The sequence below is a fragment of the Aythya marila genome (assembly GCF_965140915.1).
Source record: "Aythya marila genome assembly, chromosome: 3".
Lineage (NCBI taxonomy): Eukaryota > Metazoa > Chordata > Aves > Anseriformes > Anatidae > Aythya > Aythya marila.
Genome location: NC_139044.1, coordinates 77,602,321 through 77,620,509, shown reverse-complemented (window position 1 = coordinate 77,620,509; position 18,189 = coordinate 77,602,321). Strand labels below are relative to the sequence as shown.

The 18,189-nt window shown below is 32.8% G+C and overlaps 1 protein-coding gene across 17 annotated transcripts in view; it reads left to right on the top strand.

The window, feature by feature from the left end:
• TRDN (triadin) overlaps positions 1-18,189 on the top strand; it is a 246,932-nt gene that overhangs the window by 93,238 nt on the left and 135,505 nt on the right. For all 17 annotated transcript variants that reach the window (XM_082757682.1, XM_082757677.1, XM_082757685.1 and 14 more), the window contains one exon: positions 13,671-13,742. In XM_082757682.1, coding sequence (XP_082613808.1) covers positions 13,671-13,742 — 72 coding nt within the window. The remainder of the gene's footprint in view (positions 1-13,670; positions 13,743-18,189) is intronic.

The following is an 18,189-nucleotide window of genomic DNA, read 5'->3' as shown; positions in this document are numbered from 1 at the left end:
TGTCAGCCCCAATATTAAAATTTGTGAAAGATATATATTATATATTATATAATGTTTTATGTTATATGTTTATTATATATTATATATTATACATTTATTACATATATCATATATTATATATTATTATATTTAAATTGAAGATTCCTTTATATAGGTGTATTGCCTACTATGTAGATTATTTTCAATATTTACACTCTATATGAATTTCTATCTTATTGACTTTCATAAGAGGAGTATCCTGCTCATTACATTCTTTGGGCACAATACATGGATTAGTCAATAATAATAAGAATGCCATTCAGTATATATTCTTTGATGGTATTTTTGGAATTTCTGTATTAGTGAAAAGATCATTTTATTTACTGGCAACATTATCTGATTTTAGGTTTATATAAATTTTATCCAAGAGTATCAAGAAAAGCAGACCATTTAACATAGCATTTGTAGTTACCATATAATTAACAGCAACACTTAGATTCTTGCATTTCATTAATTATGTACACATTTTAAAAGATTTTAATACATTTTGACAGTAACCTGAATAATATGTTGGATGTCAGTTTAAACTCTTGCTTTGATTTTAAGAAGTGAAGCTGAAATGTTGTTCATTTTCTCTAAGCTTTGTTTTGTTACTGTAGACTTACCTTTAAAAATGAATGAAATATAGGTACACTGTACACAGTGGATTCATTAGAAACTATAGAAGGGTGAATTCTTGCTAAGCTGATTCATGAAGCATCCACATCCACTTTCTTATTTCTCTGGCCTGCATTTGTCTCTGACTTTGAGTATTTTCATGCAAATCTTCCTGTAAATCCCAATAATTACATCAATACCAATTAACTTCCAAGACTTAAGACTTACTTTGTGTAAAAGAGAGTATCTGAGGGTCTCAGCCTTTTACAATAAAAATGAGTGGAGTTTTAGCCATAAGCTCAGGTAGATTTCACAAGGTGAGAAGTACAAAACTCCTTTTTACCACTCTGCTCACCTGTTTTCCCTGCAGTACTTACCACCTTGCTTTACACAGAATAGTAGAAATATTTCTTGAACTACTCTGGCAGATCAAGAAGTTGTTCCAATGAACAAGTACCTTTTCTTTGCAGCTACCTAAAGTGAATTCTTGTGTGTACCTCTCTTTTTGCATGCCCACCTAAGCATGTGGTTCTGCATGTTGCATACTGCTTAATTAAGCAATAAACATCTCTTGGTTATTTTGTCCTAATGTGGCACCTTTTTTTTGCACAGGTATACTGTATATTTATGTTTGGATTTTTTATTTTTTAATTTGGAAGTCTTGGAAATTTATTTTAAGTAATTAGTTTTACTGTGTTTCAGTTTTGGTTAAAAAACTTGCATTTCACTACCGTGGCCTCACTAATGGTTGATTTTTACAGTTACCTCATTGACAACAAAGATCATGGAAAATCAGAAAGCACAGCTGTGACATTATTTAGATATTAGCATATCTAAAATCTTTGCACTGAAGTATCCAATTACCAAATGGAGCTTTTACCACTACATGACCATCTCCAATAATAGGTGGGCTGCAAAAGAATGTGTCCATAACATTTCCTTTCATCAATATGTTTATTGTTTATATCCATGCCAGGGGCTAAAAGCCAAAGTAATGTAGACAATCTTGTTAATCTTATACTGTTGAGAAAATATTTGCACTGAAGCAACTCAAGTTTTCTGGCACTGAGTATTCCTATAGGGTAAAACAGTCATCCCACCATCTCATACATTTTTCCCCCTAGGACACATATGGTTATAGAAAAAAATATATATACATATTTATAATAATAAAATAATTTTAAAATTAAATTAAATATTAAAATTAAAATGAAGTGAAATAAAATAATAAAATAAATAGAATTAAACTAAATTAAAAATGATGTTAATAAATTCAATTAAATTGTGGCCAGAGTCCATGAGGAATACTATAGCCTGCTTGGTCTTGGAAAAAAGTAACAGATTGAATGACCTCCAGTCTATAATTTTCTTACAAGACTTTTCTTTTCCATTGTCAAGAGCTATTCAGTCAAAGAGCAGGGATTATTTCTGTAACACAAATGTGGTAAGAGAATTGCAAGTCAGTGTTTGTATGATACTTGCCACATAAAATGATTTATATAGATACTGTTATAAAATACATCAATATTGTAAGATCATGGAAGTGATATTTCTGTATAAGATCTTAGAGCATTGAATACCTAATTTTGAAAGTAAAATTGTCTGCATTTACTGTGGGTGGGCTGTAGCACGGGAGTTAAATACTTGCCCTCTGCTGTACAGATAGCTAAACTCTTTAAGCTCTTGAACTATTTTTAAGTGTCACTCCTGCTTGATTAAAGACTAGAATGTGTTGTGGATATATCAATGACAAGGTCTAACTTTTCACCTTGTTATATCAGATTTATGTGGGGGTAACTTTGATATGAGAGTAGTTCATCTGGGGATGTAATTGATGCACTGCAATTGAAAAATCAGTCATAATAAATAAGTAAATAACATATCTGCTTCTTATTCAGAAAAATTCTGCATGAGAAACTGTGGAGAGTTATAGGCTTACATGTTTGACAGAGAACACTAAAGAATTTTATTTTTTTTTCCTAGAGATGCTTTCTAATGCTCCCTACTCAATAGCCCTCTCCCCTAGAGGAAAAAAAAAAAAAAAAAAAAAAAAAAAAAAAAAAAAAAAAACAAGCAAACAAAAAATTTAATTAGTGAAATGTTAAAATGAGAGTTTTGGAGCTGTGAAAATTTTATGGTTTTACTTTTTAAGCAAACAGGGCACCTAAGAATTAATTGGTCTTTTCCCTCTGAGGGCAGTACTGTACCCCAAAATTTACAGAGATTTCATTTTCAGAGCTGATGGTTAATTGTCCATATTTGTTTATGGAAAAAAAAAAAAAAAAAAAGTTTGTATGATGAAACTTTGTATGATCAATACTTTTGTCTCCATTAATGACATAAATGGAGATGATACAATAACAGAAGCATTTATTCTACTAATAATCTTCTGGGAGAGTTCTGATTACTTTTCAAATAGTCTGAAAGGAATGAAGTAATAAAGAGTAATTTTGAATATATTCATGAGAAGTTAAACACTGTTTTAGTTATTGAAATGTCTAATTTATTAATGAGCAAGTTTTGAAATACTTTTAGCTGTCATTTAGAGTCTAAATATTGCTTTCTTACATTTCCATTCAGTTATGCAAAACTCTGAGATGTCCACTGGTGTCATTTTAATTAGTTTCTTGTCTATGACTCACCTATCACCCCAATAGCTGTGTCTGTTTGGGTAAACTGAAATGACATTGATCTTTTAATGGGGACATTATCAGCACATAATTCTGACACCATCCCACAGAGGCAAAACAGCTATCCATTATTCCCTGTTTATATCATCCCACTGTGAATCAGAGCCAGATGCTGGCACATGAAGCAGCATCTGTCAACACTGTTATGGCACTTTATTGTGACTTTGCCAAAAAAATTTCAAACAACTTTCACTGTCTCAGAAGCAGCTACTCAGGGAATGCTTGGCATTCTTATTCTGTAGACGGGGATTGATTTGTTTCTTTAATAGCTCACTGCAAGCCACTCTGAAGAGTCAGCTTTAAGTGATTTAAATGAAGCTAGATCCTTGATTTTAATAGAAATAAACCATTCTAATATGGGATGGCAAGGACATTAGACTAGCAAAAGTAGTCTCACACTTTTATTATTATTTTTTATTGTCATTCTTATTTCATGTATTTATTTAATATAGTTCAGAATCCATTCAGAATTTCAAAATCAAGGGTCATTTAAAAAAAATACTAACAATATCTGAAAAAGCTAGTTGTATTGTGGAGAATCATCAAAAGACTCAGCTAGTTTATGTTAGAAAATAAAGTATTCAGAAAGTAAAGTATTCAGAAAATAAAGGCCTCCCCCCCCCAAAAAAAAAAAATCTAATAATAAACAAACTAACAAATATTGTGAATTAATTAATTAATTAATTAGTTATAATGATTTATTGTCATCATTGGTTTCCTGTTAGAAATATTACTATTAATACTGATGATGGTATTTCAAGCAGGTTATAAAATGGAAGCATTGTAGAGTTACAAACCCTTCTTCAGGACTCAATATAATTTTCAGAAGTGACTTCAATATGAAAAACAGCCACAGACTAGCAATTTAAGACAAAAGTAGCTTTATCCATAATTTTGAAGCAAAGCTGGCAAGGAAACAACTCAGAAACCTAAAAACTCAAGGAAACAACTCAGAAACCTAAAAAACAGTATAAGCCTGTAAGACCATATGTTTGCTTCTTAGAGCTTGGATGGTTTCAAGTATGGGAAAATGTACAATTCCTGAAAGAAAGAGCCTCCTTTCTAAAAACAAAACAAAACAAAACAAAAAAAAACCTATTATGTCTAAAACTACTATGTCTAAAACTACTATGTCTAAAAAGTTTTGTGTATTCTTAGACTAACTAAAAGTGGGACTCACTAGAAGGCTTAAGTGTTTCACAGTTTGGAATGCCTGCTCAGCAACATCTACTTAGCAATTAGTATAGTCAAAAGGAGTTTAGGATTATCTATCAGATCCATATATATGTACCTCTTGGTTCTGCCATTTCCTAGAGAGCAATCTAGAACTACAAAATGATTTTGTGCTTGTGATATTGAGTGTGACAAAATCTGTATTTTCACTCACCAGGATGTATATTTCTAAACCTAAAGAATCAACTACTTTTTAGAATATACTTCTAAAACTCTCTTAGGGCAGTTAACTTCCAGACATGTATCTCTCAGCTTTAATGGAATGGAAGACAGTTGAAATCTATGCAATGTGCCCTTTAAACGCTTTTTGATGCTGAATACACTGAAATATAACAAAGAAGGAAATGTGTACAGTGAAGTGCTTCCAGTTTCCTTTTGAATTTTTTTTGTTAATGGCAAAATCTTTCGTTCTGTTATGAGACTGAGAGAAGTTACTCTCTTCAGCCAGCTATAGATTCTCTGTTGTCTCTTGTAATGAAGCTCGATTTTAACAGGGATGTTACCTGGTCATCATACCTCACAGATAAGAGCACAGGCAGTATCTACACTTCAACAAGATATATTGTCGTGGAGTATTTCCAGATTAGCAATAATTCCTCACCTTTTCTGTTCTGAAAACATGTAATGCATGTTCAGTTAGTAGTTCAGTTTCGTTTCTTTTGATTCATTTTGTCCTTCAGTACACTCTGTACTAGGTGAAAGAGTAAATTGCACACAGAGTTCAAAAGGAGACAGAAGACTGCTCCTCTGTCTCCTAAGCAGTTTATGCTCTCCCTTACTTACCACCTCCTTCTGCAGATATTCCACAGACATAGTGGCAATTGGGTGTGGTAGGTCCATTCCTTTCACCTTCCTCTGTTCGGGTTCTTCTTGTTTTTGCTTTACATCATTTTCTTTCTGCGCATATTTTGTCAAAAAAAAAAAAAAAAAAAAAAAGAATGCAACTTCCTAACATACACCTGGAATGAGTCAAGACTGATTTTTTTTTTTCTTCATCAAGAAATGCTATTCTTCCTTTCAGTAGTTCAGTTTCCTTCTTTTTGTTTCATTTTGTCCTTCAGTACACTCTGTACTAGGTGAAAGAGTAAATTGCACACAGAGTTCAAAAGGCATTCAGTGCCCACATACAGCATTAATCCTAAACAATGCTTTTATCTTTTTCAGTTAAGCTTGACAACGGAATCCTTTCTTTGCATGTGATATTCACTCATATAATTGCTGGAGGTTGCAGAGCACTGTGTTTCTAGGCAGCAGTTATTTTGTGAAAAACCATACATGGCTCATGATTTTAGTCCTGGAATATTTTGGTGGCATATAGTGTCATCTTTATGTAGAACTGCAAAATGAAATGTTTGCAATTCATTGCACCTCACTTAGATATCCAGAAGTTAATTGCCAAACTCTAACCTTTAGCTGTTTTTATAGCCAATAGTATGAAATGGAGGCCTCCAGAGTACAATTTCATCCCAACAGAGATGCCTAAGATAGAAGCAATGAATCACCTTTTAAAGGTACAAATTTTTATCCATTGACTATAAATGGATCCCTTGGGTGACTTCTCTAAATTTAACTGTCTGAACTTTTAAGTGTCTAAAGCTGGTTGAGAAAGAGCCTACAAACATTCCAGAAGTATGCTAAAAATGTTCAAGAAAAGGTTTAATTTAAATGAAGATATAAAAAAATGTTTTTTCATATAAGATTTCAAATGGCATTATTAGAAGTAGCTGTTGGTTTAGCCAAGAAACCATCAGTGCCACTCTGAAAAGTATGAAAAGTTGAAGAAAGGATAATAGCATTTTGTGAAAGACAGAAGGGTAAAAGAAAGAGGGAAATAATTTCTTGGAAGAATCTGGAGACTGTTCACATTCCAAATGTGCCAAACAAAAGAAAAAAAAAAAAAAGGAAAAAAAAAGGAAAAAAAAAAAAGCAAGGTATTTACAGCTTTGACTAATAGAATTCAAGCCAAAAAATCATAGAGGCCTGCAGCACAAGGGTTGGAACTTATGAAAACAAATCCCAGGACTATTTTCCAGGAATCTTTTTCCTCTACAGGAAAGAGAATATTTCCTGGGAAAAGGAAGCAGAGCAGAAGAATCAGAAATTAGCAAAATGGGGTTGGATAAAATGATGATTATTTCTAGTTTGCTCCAGTATATTTCATCATCTTTCCTATCATTTACCTGAAAGCATCTTTACATGAATTTTTTTTAACCTGCATCATTTTAGGACATGTATACCGTTTTTCTGTAGAAACCACATTTGGTGAGAAGTTTTGCATCAAACCTAGTACCATCACGTTATGAAGGATGTTTCACAGTTCTGTATTATCAATATGTCATCCTCTTGTGATTCTCTAAAATATTATAGCCACGGCACTTTTAGAAGTAAGAGGAAGATTATCAATAAAACAGAGCCTAACCTTCACAGGTATTAGGTACTTAATGCCTACCTAATATTTAGCTCTCATTGATTTCAGCGGGAGTGAGGAACAGGAGCTAGTAGCCAACACCTCTGCACAATTAGACCTTACTCCTGATATTTGATCTAATAAAGTCTTTCAGCTTTTTTCCCTCTAACTTCAAATTGTGTTATTGAAATACTAATTTCAGAAAAATGGTTATAGATTCACTCTTTTAGGTGATGCTCAGCTATAGACACGAAAAGTAAGAGTCGTTTTCCTTTTCTTCTTCATTCTGTTTGAGAAGTTAAAAATTCCTTGGTTTGTGATCACATCCATTTGGGCTCAATTGGACTTCCAGTGTTTTCTGTACTAAATTAATTTCATTTAACTTCTCTAATTGTAGTGAGGGTTTATAGCATCTGTAATTTGATTTTATTAATGCCAGACTGTCATTGTTTAGCGAGACATGACATATGCACTCTTTCTTGAAGACAATATAAAGTTTTAGCAGTCCTAAAGTAATGTCTAGATAGTTTTCTGACTTTAGCACTGGATGTTTCTGAGATGTAGTTGCACTAATGACAGTTGGAATGATGCTATTTTACAGATTCCAGAACCAGATTCAAATAACTCATAAATTACTGAGCAGTGATTCCATTGCATACCAGTGTCTATTGCCTTTCAATATAATCTATCAGTCCCTTCCATTTTGTTTAATTGTTAGCAGCAAGTATTTAATTGCACAGTTTTCTTTTCTCTGTTTTAATTCTTTTTCTGTGGATACTTCATATTGAGAAAAGTATGCATCTATACCAACTTCAGATATTCATGTTAATCATGCTAGGGATCACTGTTTATGAGACCACTTTATTAAGGTTATTTAGAAAGAGAGGGAAATGCTGAATATGTCTTTTCATTTTATAAACTGCTTTTCCAGTATTTTTGCACTCCAGTATGCAACAATAACAACCTATAATTTTCATACAATAATCCATTGTTTTCACTGCCCATGGACTCAGCTCTTTGAGATCTAGCTTTATATATTTCTAAACATAACATGTAGGGTTATCTTTACCTGCTAAATGCAGGTGATAAGTAGCAGAAGGAAGTGGAGATAACAGAGGGAGCTGAGTAGCATGTGATGATGACATAATACAGAAGCAAACTTACATAAGTTGGTATTAATAAACTTCCCACTCATTAACCCATGGCCATGCTGAGTAAAATTTGCTTCACAATGTACAGTTCAAGTATGGAGAAAAGACTTGCCTCCAGCCATTAATGATGACATAATGAAGTGGGATATTGCAACATTATAAATTTGATATTTCAATTCAGTTTTCTTGTAAAGTCAGGAAGGACTGTGTGACTTAATGTATAGTGAAAAATCTCTTACAACTTTACTCCTTAACAACTTCAATCTTCTGAACATAAGCATTAGAACAGCTTTTACAAGATGCACGTCGAGGTAAAGAGGGATTTTGGAGCCTCAATGTGAAAAAATCTCTGGAAAAGAATTCTCAACAGATAAATTGTTGCAAGTAGATTTAACTGCACAGCTTCATGGTGCAACTAAGATATACTGCATAGATTTCTGTCTGGGATCAATAAAGCTGGAGTAGTTTAAACCAGCAAATACCACTCCCTTAAGTCTGCCCATGCCTCTCTTGCTTGCATCACTTTATACTTGTTATGTACAGTTGTACTGAGTGAGATACAAACCTGCAGGAAAACAAAACAAAACAAAAGTCAAACTTTAATCAGGTTTGGTGGCTGCATGAAAATGTACTAACTAATGTTCACAAAAACTCCAGGAATCTGAGCCAATAGAAACTCATGCCTGTTCAATTACCAAACCAAGTTGGGTTAGAAAAAGCATTTTCTGTTCAGATAAATCATTTAAAATGTATATGGATTTGCATATATATATGCGCATGTATATATATATACATGTGTTCATGGCTGTACATATATACATATATATGTAGATGTAAATATATAAATGTATTAAAAACAGAGGATTATCAAGTTGCTGCTGCCTTTCACTTGGCTTCTTGAGAAGAGAAATTTAATCCTTCCCCTACTATATCCTGAAAAGCATTTAGATTATCAGTTTGCAAACATTCTTCCTACACCTTCACTGTTAACCTAGTGGTCCCTGCTTTTAACTTAATAGGTGGGTGGCCTCCCAGGGGCATTAGGTTATTTATAATAAGCTTGAAGGTGTTTTCTGTGTGTTGAGGAAGGAAAATCTCTCAATAATATGTTTTATGCGTATGTTAGATACTATGTTAGTTCCAATAGCATCAGTGCTATTTTTAATGCATTTTAAACTCAAGTGGAACATATAGATAGATTTGTCATTTTCCTATACAACATAATAGTAACTTGCTAACTCCTGAAATGAGCCAATTAATTGTTTAAGACAGTGGTATAGGTCAAAATTATCAGAGGCCATTCAAAAAATATTGTAGACTACATATGCACCATTTAATTTACTAGCTTGCATAAAACCATCATGCTATCAAACGTTATTCAGAAAGATAACCTATTTAGGGCACCTTCATTTCAGTTCCTTTCCCAAAACAAGTATTTACATTGTTCAGAACAGTTACACAAGCTCACCTCTTGATTGTCAGCTATTCTATCTTAATGCAAAACAATTTCTTCATGTTTTTTCATAGACTAATACCAAGTTAGGAAACCCTTCCCCAGAGTAATGACAGCCTAATGTCTGAAGAGTAACAACTAATAACAAGGGAGGCTCATCTTTAACTTCAAGCAACTTATGTGTCAAAACTGGAAGACTAGACAGAACAGTGGGATTCCATTAAGATTTTAATCCTCTAAAAGCATATTTGGCACTTACCTCATTCTTCTAGCCCTTGTCTTGTTCCAAGCTTCTTGAAGCATTTGATCTGAATCTATGTTTCATGACAAATGACTCTGCAAAGAGCTTGCTTACCTAATTTCCATTATTTTTACTATTATTAAGAAAAAAGGCGCATCTGGGCAAATCAAGATTTATTTGAAGATATTTTTCCAGGCTATTTGAGAGGTAATACACCAAACCATTGATGCTATTGGCCTGTAGAATTCCTGCTGTTCAGATAACTAAAATTTGGATATGAGGGAGATAGGAGGAAGCACACAGTTACAGGGAAGGTGTTTCCACATTTTCATTTGCTTTCTGTGGTGGCATTACTTCTCCCCCCATATCCAATTGTAATATTCTGCCATCTACAATGATTTTAATTGTAATAACAATATTTTTAGAAATATTTTCTTTAATTCCATGAACTTTTGATTGAGAAAGGCAAATTTAAAGACTATGTCAGTTAAGGTCACTGCACCAGTCAAACTGGACAGATCAGGGAAGAAATAAAATCCATATTCTTTGCTATTATCCTAAGAAATAAATTTATAATCAGTACTTGTATATGACATGCTTGACACTTGTAGAAAGATGAGAGCTAGAATAAGAAAAGAAAGGTAATTAAAGTTTGCCTTGTATTCCTTATCATGCAATATAAAATCTAAAACTTTCATCAAACAAATCAGAAGGATTTTCTTCATCACATCTCAAACAATTTAATAAACACCAATGACAGAATTTTCACAGAGCTTGAGGAATGTAGCTTAGTTTCCATGAAGTATTCATTTAGTATCTATAGCTCCTACTCAGACTTGCATTTTTTTTTTCTTTCCAGGCAGTGGAGGAAGCTACTCAGATCTTAACACGACTTTTTTTTTTTTTTTTTTTTTTTTTTTTTTTTTTTTCTGTGTGGTGAGCACATTCTAATGAGCTTAAAGTTAAAACTTTCAATTCTGCATCAGTTTCCATGAGTTGTAATATGTTGTCAGATAGCTATAAACAATATCACATATGAAGGAAGTATCCATATCACAGCTGCATGGACTAATCAGACATAGAAATCTAAAAGACAAATCATTCTTTTTAACTTATCACATAGTGGAAAAATAAAGACTACATGTGAAATGAGTAGTAATAAATATGCAGTCATTACATTCCAGAGCTGTGATGTGGCTGCATTTTTCAATCAGAGAAGTTGTATGACCAGTAATAACAGTAGCAATCTGGATAATGACTTCTCATGATTCATGGACTATATTGCTTGTCCACCAAGATCATTAGAAGTGTCCTGACTTCCTTTTATTTACATTGTGGATATGTGTCCAGCTGGCCACTGCTGAAATCAAGACAGTAGACACCACTGATACTAATGGTCTGATCTACTGAGTCCAATTCCTTACTTCTATTTATGAATTCTCTACATTGCAGAAAGCCAGTTATGTTTTATAACTTACAGAGGAAAGAAAAATGAAGAAAAAAAAAAAAAAAAAATAAAAAAAAAAAGAAATTTGACTTAGGATATCCCCTTTAACATATTTCATCAAAAGAATGAATAAAATATTTATTTAGCTACTGTCCTTTGCATTCCCATCAAAGTGAATAGAGAGACACTTAATAACACATGGAAACATTAAAGAAGCTTTTTATCAGACTGGATTGGAACCTTCTCTGAACAAACATTCTGGCCTAAGGGAAAGTTTTTGATCTGTGAAGCTTAAGCTTTTGGTGCTTAAAACACTCTCATATTAGATCATGTGGTCAATTTGCATGGAATAAATGATTTGCTCAAAACTTGTAAAACTATAAAATAGAACTTGACAAGTCATTAGCAATAAGTGGTATCACACTGGCATTATACTAACTAATACTGGTGCAATCATTAGAAAACTGCTGCTACAACAAAGAACAGGAAAATAATGGGGCCATTTTGTACTTTGACCTGAAGGTGCTAGATCATTGTGCCGCAATGCAATCTAAACACAACACTGCACTTCTTTGTCCTTCTTTATCTACTCAACATTGTGAGCCTCTGTCCTTTACTACCTTTAACACAAAACAATTGTTCCAAGTTGTAAAATTTATCATTTTTTCCATCTAGGGATAAGTGATGTAATTTAGGTAAAGGCAAAGAAAATAAGAAAAAAAATAATCTTTAGTTCTTTTTTTTTTTTTTTTTTACTTTAATCAAAACTAGGAGAAAGAATAAGATTATTTATCCATTCTTCATTAAATGTTACATTGTTTTGGTTTTCTTTCTGAACTGGGAATTCAATTAGTGAAGCTTCTCATTGTTGACAGAACTTATGAGTATAACTTTCAGATTCTTGTCGAAAACAAGTGGTATTCAATGTTCATTTGAAACACAAAATGTTTGGAAAAATATGGCTAGATATCTGGATTTCTGAAGTTTGCCTATTGTTCATTTCAGTCACATAGAGTCATTCTGTAGTGAGATTGGTAAATATCCTGTTGTGGTTACCACCAGAAGAGTAAATAGGTGTAAAACCTGAGATTATTTTTTTTTAATTTGTTGCACAGTGCCTTCAGTACATTTATTTTGTCACCGTTTGTCAACGTTTTGCCAGTGGCTCAGATATGTGAGTCAGTTCGAGCTGTTCCATGTGTGAATTTTTTTACAATTAACAGGTAAACTAAATTGTGTGCTTACAAATCATTTGTCTGTGATCATACACATGCTGATGAGATGAAATAACATTGAGACCACAGGGCTCAAATCCCACTGCTATCTTCAAGATGATGATTTTCCTATGCATTCCCCATGAGTATGGGTATACAAAGCATACCTTTGTAAAATGAGAGGGGTAAGTATGATAGTGCAATTTCCAAGGATCGTTAAGATATTTATTTCTCTTCTGAGTCTATCACCAAGCATGAGGCATGGCTTTCAGTTTTTGTTGTAGAGCTGGAGCTGAAACCTAACAACTTTGCATTGCATGTGAATATGTGCTAGTGCATATGATGGTATTAGTATTATTTGTATTATATTTCACAAATTAATTTTATTTCACAGGATACCCAAGAAATTGTACTTTCCAAGTGACCATGACAGGAGAGCTAATTAGCATAAATGGCAGACAAGGAAATTAGAAGGAAATAAGGAGACTGCAAATAGGCATTAAAAAAAATAATCTATGTAATATAAAAGTATAATATATCTGTTTGTGAATACTTGAGGAAATTAAGTGAAAATATTTTTCATAGAGAATGGTATCTGGACATGTGCTTAGCAGAGGAAGTCCAAGTTCAATTTTGTGAGCAAGTACAGTTCAATACTCCAAGAGAGTTGAAGTATTTCACTCAGCAGTTGGAATCAGAAGCTAGTCAGTGTTTACAGTGCATGACCTTCTTGGTATTGGCTAATTAAGAATAACCCTTGAGGCTAAGAAACAAATGTTTTTTATTTATTTCAAGAAATTCATAATAAGTGGACTTGAGGGAACAACTGAAGATCATTTGCTTGACAGAAGAAAATATGCTTTTACTGTAGAAGAGGCATCATGAATATGTAACTTTATTATTACAATATTATTCTTCTGAGGTTTTTAGGCTAATGAAGAAAAATAGATCTGTAAGCATTTCAGCACATGCTTGAGTCACTTGGTCTTTATTGATTTAAAATGTAGCTCTTTAAAATAATTATGATTTTTTTTAGAAATACATTTTCTTCTTATGATGTCTAGAAGATAATAGCTTTTACGCGCAATGTTGGATTTAAAACACAAACAATTCTGAAGGGAGTTCATCCTTCTACTGAATGTGCACAGCCTGTTATTAAATGCATTTTCCATGTTTCTTAACCTGTGTACTTGTGCAGGACATAAGGGAATGGTATCACCTCGTCTTCTTCTAGAACATAGTCCAAGAAAGAAAACAGCAGCTATTGAAGGCAAGTTTGAGTCTTTTCCTCTTTTATTGTCTTCTACTTATTAACTTGACTCTCTGTTCTAATGGATTTTGTTTATAAATATAACGCATATTACAAAACAGATTAAATGACTAGGGCTGGTTTTATGAAAGGTGCAATCATACTTGCATTACAAATCTTCCTTTCAGTAGTTCCACAGTTGGCTCTGTGGATTTCCTGCATGAAATAGATTGCAGGACTAAAACCTCTCTAAAATTCTTTGGATGGTGTAGCTTATATAGCAACTTAGCTATAAGTTGCCATCTAACAGTAAAACATCAACATTATCCTCTTAATCCTTTGGATTACTATTTCAGCTATTGTAATTCAGATGTGTTTTTGTTGTTGTTGTTGTTGTTTTCTGTGTATTATCTACAATAATGAAGATAATATTTCTGGCTGTACATTTATCTCTGTTGCAAAAAAACACTGAAAGAAAAAATGAGAAGTCAGAGCTTACATTCAGAAGATTAAAACATAGCCTTGCAATCATATTATATTGTTTACAGCCTAATCATATCAATAAAATGGTTGAAATATGCATTTTACTTTTAAAATGGACTATACCTGATGACTTAAAACCATTACTGCAACATACATTCTTGGTCTCTATGTTATAATATTTAATATTATAAAATATATGAGTCTTTTTATGTAATCATTTACCAGATTTCATATAATAAATTTGTTTAGTCATACCACGGCACTTACTTGTAGAGGTCTTAGTTCTATGTTATTCAGAAACCAGTTGCAATCTAAAAGAAAAGCATATTGGGTGTCAGCAGCATAACTAACAAATGCTATGAGGTTTGCCTGTATTTGAAAATGGAAAATGAGAGACTTTGTCAGACCCTATGACTAAAACAAACAGTTAAATTCATTTGATTTCAAAATGTGATTATTTTCAATCAGAATGTTCAGATAAAAACTGGTAAGAAGCTTACTATCTCTTTTCTCCTTTTACCTCAAATAAAATTTATTTATAGATACATTCTTGGAAGGAGTACAAATCTGTATTTACTTTGACACAACATAATATATAAATAGATTTGCCATCCTGCTTGTTTAAGGAAAATGTTTTAACCCTGCTTATCAGCAAAAAGAAGTCCCTGAAATGTTAAACATTGTTATCCACCAATTAGACATAATGAAAAAAAGGCATAATGGAAAAAGACATCTGCATTTGTTGAGTGATAATCTTTAAATATAACTGTTATACAACATGAACTAGAATAAAATTAAGTTCTTGATTTTAAAAATCATGAGGTGCATGCAATTACTGCAATTGCACACAGAAGTGACTATTTATGACCAGTTACACATTTATGTGTTTCATTAACTCATTTATGCATGCAGTTGAGGTAATTGTGAATGTAAATTAGGCAAACACCTATTTGGCAAACAAATTGTGGGGCAGATTATGCACTCAGAAACATACAACTAAACACTCTTTAAGGCTCAAGACCAGTCACTAGGATGCAATACCACTCATGCAAGAGTTTTGAAGGAAATGAAGAAGGAAGAATTACTGTGAAAATACAGTTGTGAAAAGCTGTTATATTGCACTATTGTGTTTCCATATATGAAAAGCAAGCATATATAAAGGCTTTAGGAAACTTAAACTCTGGAGCTTTATTTCAGCCCTTGGGAAAATAATTAAATAATTTATGAGAATAGCTGGCATAATATCAGAAGGGAGAAAGAGAAGTAGTCAGAGAAACTTAAATCCCTGGAATAGCTGAAGAGACATCTATCTGTGTCTTCATAATGTTTGCATACATATATGCTTGCTTTTCATTGCTAACTATTACTGATCAAGAGAAGGAACAGGTTGAAACAAGATACTGTTTTATTGTAAATACAAAGACAGTATTATAAATTTTTAGGATAGTGAACAAGCATTCATTGATTGAGAAATGTACTTTATGGAGGAAGTGACCTGGCCTTTTATCAAAGTAACCAACTCTGAATAAAAGGTAAAACTTTAGGAGGTAACAGAATGGTTGTCACAGAGAAAAATCATGAAACCAACCTATTTACACCTTAGGCATTCCAACTCAGTGGCATTCAGAGATTAGATACAAAATCATGCAGATAGTAAAAGCTGAAAATATATATATTTTTTTAATTACTGCCCTGTTTTGCCACTGACTTCTTAGGTAATCTTGGACCATTCTTGCTTTCTGATAATGTCAAAGTAGTGGCAGTACCTAATGTGTAGTGGCAGTCTAATAATTTTAGGTGTTTTGATACTTTCAGATAGAAAGCTTTTCCTGGATAGTATCCAATACCCAGTAGAAATCATTCTCTGCTGAATTCATAAGGTCTTAGAAAATCAGCACCTTGTTGTTATGTTTTAAGTATCAACCTTTCTCTGCTTGTCATTGTCATTCAATGCCTCCATTTTTTTTTGCCTCCATTGTAGGTCTTTTGTAGACAGTGATTATGTAAAACAATCTTAACCTGTATCCTGTTTTGTGTAGTATGCAATAAAGTGCATTGAAATGCATGCATATGAACTGAACTTCTCAGATGTCTCCTGGTAGGAAATCAACATTCCTTGTACTCATTTAGTCAGAAGCCAGATCATTTCTGTTCCATTTCATGGTTGTTTGGTCTTTTTCAATCAATCAATCAATAAATAAATAAATATGCTGTCTTCGGATCTTATACTCAAAGTTCAGTGAAGAGTTTGAAGCTTTAGGCTACAAACAGAAAAGAATAACCAAACCAAATCCAAACAAATCTAACTAAACCAAACCAAAACAAAACAAAACAACCACAACAAAAAGATACAGTAATAACCAAGAGAAATAAGGAAAGGAAATTTGTGAAGAGGAAGACACTGATTCATAATTCTGCTTTTCTTACAAGCATCAAAACCTTGTTTGCCCAACCGTGAATTAAAATAACTCATTTTACATCCTATATTTTATCTTCTGGAAGTAGTACTCTCATATTGGCTGACACTGTGACACTGCCATCTAGGTAGGATGCTGGTGCTGGCTGTAATTTGAACAGATCTGTTTTCCTTGGCTCTGAATTTTTGTCTGCAATGGTCATCTTCCTTGATTGTTGTCTTCTTTTAACTCTTGCTTTCTTGTGATTTGCAGCACTGACATCCTAGTGCTGCTCTGCAGAAAACATTGGTGTTCTGTGTGTCTGCTCTCTCAGGTCTTGACTTTTTTTCTCAATTCACACAGGTTTTAGCTTCCTCCATTTCCCCATTTGCCTGAGAAATAATTTCCTATTCTGACAGTCCTCCCCTGCTGTGTTCTCAGGCATGGCTGGGCAATCTCTAAAGAAGATGATGCAGTTAGACTAGAAATGTAAAAACTAAGCTCAGAAGTGTAGTTAGTTATTGGTAAAGCATCATATTAATTGTTACATAAAAACATTCCTGCGTTTTCATGAGATCAGAGTATCCTTGTGAGAAGCCTGTATCTAAATCCTTCTCTCAGTGGAAGGCATCTTAATGCAAGTTACCTATGAACTCAGACAGCATGTTTCGTAACACAAAAGTACATTGAAGAGCACTGTGTACCACCAAAAACAAAAATAAATAAGTAAATAAATAATTAATTAAATAAATAAACAGCATTGTATCTGACTATGATTTTCCAGGTTATATTGTGCTAAAAATCCGTGCTTGTATCTTTGAGTGGGAGAACATTTATCACAGAATAGTGATCAACATAATTGTTCTGATCTGCTAATGGATCGTGATGGCTTTTGAAATACCTCCCTCCTTTGACCGCCTTTTCTTTTCCATATTTCTATTATTTGTGATATTAAATGAAGAAAAAAGGGAAACATATTGAAACATCTGTGGAGGTTTTGTGATGAAAAAAAAAAAAAAAAAAGAGAGAGAAAAAGAGAGAGAGAAAGATTTTCTCTAGATCACTGTTTGAATTCTCCAATTACAGTTTTGCAGAATGCAGTACATTGAATTACTGTGAAATACATATCTTTAACTTCCTACACAATTCCTGTGGAGGTTAAATTCTCATTGAAATATAAATCTGCATCTAACTTTGATGCTGTATAGAATGTACACTATCTGACTCTTAGGAAAAAATTCTATTCTATATCTCAGTTTGTGAATATAACATTAGGGGATATAACCAAGAGTATGTAAATTACTAAAGCCAATACACATTTTGTCAAAGCTTCCTTGATGTATAGAAGTGTATAAATCTTGTACAAATCAATCTGCCTCTGCCTCTGTACTGCCTGTCAATGACCTTCTCTTCTGTACACCAATTATTCTGTAAAATATCTGGCTTTTTATGTTATAAAATCAATTCCCCTAAAAAAAAAAAAAAAAAAAAAAAAAAAAAACCAACAACAACAACAACAAAAAATAAATGAAAGACAGTAATCCAAGATTCACTAGAAACCTCACAAATATGTAGAATTTTGAATGTTT